The sequence below is a fragment of the Miscanthus floridulus genome, chromosome 6, assembly GCF_019320115.1.
Source record: "Miscanthus floridulus cultivar M001 chromosome 6, ASM1932011v1, whole genome shotgun sequence".
Lineage (NCBI taxonomy): Eukaryota > Viridiplantae > Streptophyta > Magnoliopsida > Poales > Poaceae > Miscanthus > Miscanthus floridulus.
Window position 1 is genome coordinate 4,702,765 of NC_089585.1, and position 2,971 is coordinate 4,705,735.

Below are 2,971 nucleotides of genomic sequence, written 5' to 3' on the forward strand. Positions count from 1 at the left end.
CTAAAAATTCTAAAGGCGAAAGAATTGATTTCTTAATCAATCGCTTTATTCTCCCCTCCAAATATGGCCTAAACGACAGTGCCATAATTTTAAAGATACATCATGCACTCTCTTCTGCTTATTTATTGCATTCATAGACGAGGAAGCATTCTCATTTTCAGTGTTCACATCATTCACATTCTCAGAAAAGTGATAATAAATAAAGCTTGTCTTGTCGAAAGGCAAGACCAACACACTTATTATTAATCACAATCTGACATTTGTCATTACTAAAATGACAATCATATCCATTATCATCTAGCCGTGAGACACTTATCAAGTTTTTACTCAAAGAGGGTACATAAAGAATATCTAAAAGTTGAAGTATAAAACCATCATCTAATTCTAGAGAAAGATCTCATATGGCTTCAACTTCAGCTTTAACTCAATTTGCTACTTTAATCCTTCTTTCTCCTCTTTGCAGGGTTCTCCTCGTACGGAATCTCTGTAATGAATTTGCAACATCAACAGTTGCACCTGAATCAATCCACCAAGTAGATTTTGCATATATAACTTAAATACAAGGACTCATCTATGAATGTAATAAAATCATCACCTCTCTTTAGAAGGCTCTTCAGGAAGTCTGGACAGTCCCTCTGGTAATATCCATGATTTTTGCACCATTTACACTGATCCTTTTCAACTTGAGCGTTGTTGTTCTTCTGATGGTGGTCATTCTAAGTGGCTTTCCCTTAAGGTTTGGCATTATTATTGAAATTCTTCTTTTTATTGTCCTTCACAAGGTTAGCAGAGTCATCATGTGAGCTTTTTAGCCTCTCCTCTTTTTGAACATACATTACAATGAGCTTCTCTATATCCCACTTATCGGGTTGCATATTGTAGTTCACGACAAAAGTTTCATATTCTTTGGCTAAGGAAGCGAAAACCAAATGAATAAGGAACTCATCCTTGAGCCACAAATCCATTGGTTTCAGCTTCGAAGCCGTGTTGCTCATCTTCAGTATGTGCTCTCTGATACTGCCACCAGCGTATTTCTCATTGAACAATTTCTTGATCAAAGTACTGGCATAAGCCTTTGAAGAGCCAGTGAACTGACTCTCCACCTTCTTAAGATACTCTGTGGCGGTATCACAATCTGAGATAGACTCTCTTATCGCATCTAAAATAGTGGACTTAGCCACCATCAAGCACTTGTGGTTTGAAATGTCCCATTTCTTGCGTTCGAGATCATATTTCATCCACACTTCTGCATGATCTCGCTGACGAGCAGTGAAATCAGCATCAGTCTCATTATCTTCTCTCACTGGGTCCACTGGCTTAGTAGGACACAGGGAGGTAAGCGCTAGGTCATTTTCAGACAGCGTAAGTGCTAGTTCATAGTTCTCTCGCCATACCCTATAGTTGCCCCCTTCAAGAGGCGGTATGTGCGAGATAAAATGTAACACCTCGGGTGTTAGCCTTGCATAACTTGACTTGCATAACATGAGCATGATCATCACGCATTCATAAACAAGCATTTACAATTGAAACATTTGTTTGAAACATCTGCAACGTTGCTTGTTATTGCATGTTTCTTTGTACATATGCAACTGATCATGAATGTAAACATGTACTTGGTAGATTTGAGTCACCAAAAATATTTGGCAATGCTTAGGTTCACAAATGGAACATGGATCATGAATGTCATTTTTCATGGTCAAGTCTTTAAGGCATATTTCATGTGATTACTTTCAATAGCTCTATGAGTGACTACTACATGAAATGATTGAATGGCCTTGCAAATTGCTTAAACATGCTTAGGGTATCATTATGAACAACTTTGGTATTTAGGGCTAGGGCTAGTTTGGTCATTAAGCCATGCTTTGATGTGTTTCCCCTTTTAAATGTGACATGTTTGACCAAATTGGAACTAGGTGTTAGAGACCTTGCATGGAGGAGTTCACTAAAGCAATGTTGTAGTGTTTGACATAAGGAACAACTTTGATTTTTGGGCCCTTGACTGATTCAGCTCCCAACATGTGTGAAATTGGATTTCAAAAATCATCAAATCACTGATTTCAGCACTTAGCAAATTTCGCTAAGTCATGAACACTGACCGACTGACAGGCTCACTTTGGGGATGATTTTACTCGGTTTATGTTGCGAATTAGAGTATGCTGCCTTAACAAGAGTTGGAGATGGTACATAGATCTACAAGTTTGTTGTTGACGGATTTCGATTTTGCTGCACGGTTTAAGTGAACGAACGTCAGCAAACCGCGCTGTCAGGCATGAACGATTGCTTGTCTGACAAACTGAATCACCATTTCGGTGGCCGACCGGCACAGAGCATTACCGCCGCGTGGCGTGAGAATCGGCCGCGCGTCGCCGTCGGTCTGTCTGCGTAGGCCACGACGCGCCTGGGCAGGCCTTCATCACGCCAGCGCCCACCCGCACTCAGCCGCGCTCCATTTTCGTTTCGCCTCGGCCTTTCTTCCTCGCAGCAGCAGCAGCCGCCGAGCTCTCGCAGCTCCGCCGTCGCCATAGCCACGCACAGCTCGCGCCTAGCCACTCCAGCACCACCGCCATAGCTCCACCGTCTCCCCAGCACCCCATTGCTTCTCCCCGTGCCCGCTGACAGCACTTGGTAAGCCGCCGCAGCGCATGCAAGCTTGCCAGAGTTCCGCCGTGAGCCCCGTCGTCGTGGCCACGCCGCCACAGTCCTTCTCCCGCTCTGTTGGCTAGCGCGCTAGGTCCCCCAGCGTTCATAGATGCTTGTCCGCACCTTAGGTTGAGCCACCGAGGTCGTCGCTGGCGTACCACCGACGTCCCGCCCCACCGTTCCGCCATGGTCGCCGCCGTTAGCTCTAGAGTCGACGATAAGTTCGGCCATGTGGCTCAGTAGGTTCGTTAGGTCACGTAGATCACGTAGCGTAGATGTCATCGCCGGCGAAGCTCGCCGTCGACGAGCCATAGCCGCGCAGTGCCCAGCA

The 2,971-nt window shown here is 44.7% G+C and overlaps 1 protein-coding gene across 1 annotated transcript; it reads right to left on the bottom strand.

Annotated features, from left to right (window-relative positions):
• Nucleotides 1–731: 731 nt before the first annotated feature.
• Nucleotides 732–2,523, bottom strand: LOC136460136 (uncharacterized). The gene is made up of 2 exons (XM_066459958.1): nucleotides 2,335–2,523; nucleotides 732–1,316 (listed from the first exon to the last, which is right to left on the bottom strand). The coding sequence occupies exons 1-2, from the start codon at nucleotides 2,521–2,523 to the stop codon at nucleotides 732–734; spliced, it is 774 nt and encodes a 257-aa protein (XP_066316055.1).
• Nucleotides 2,524–2,971: the final 448 nt, after the last annotated feature.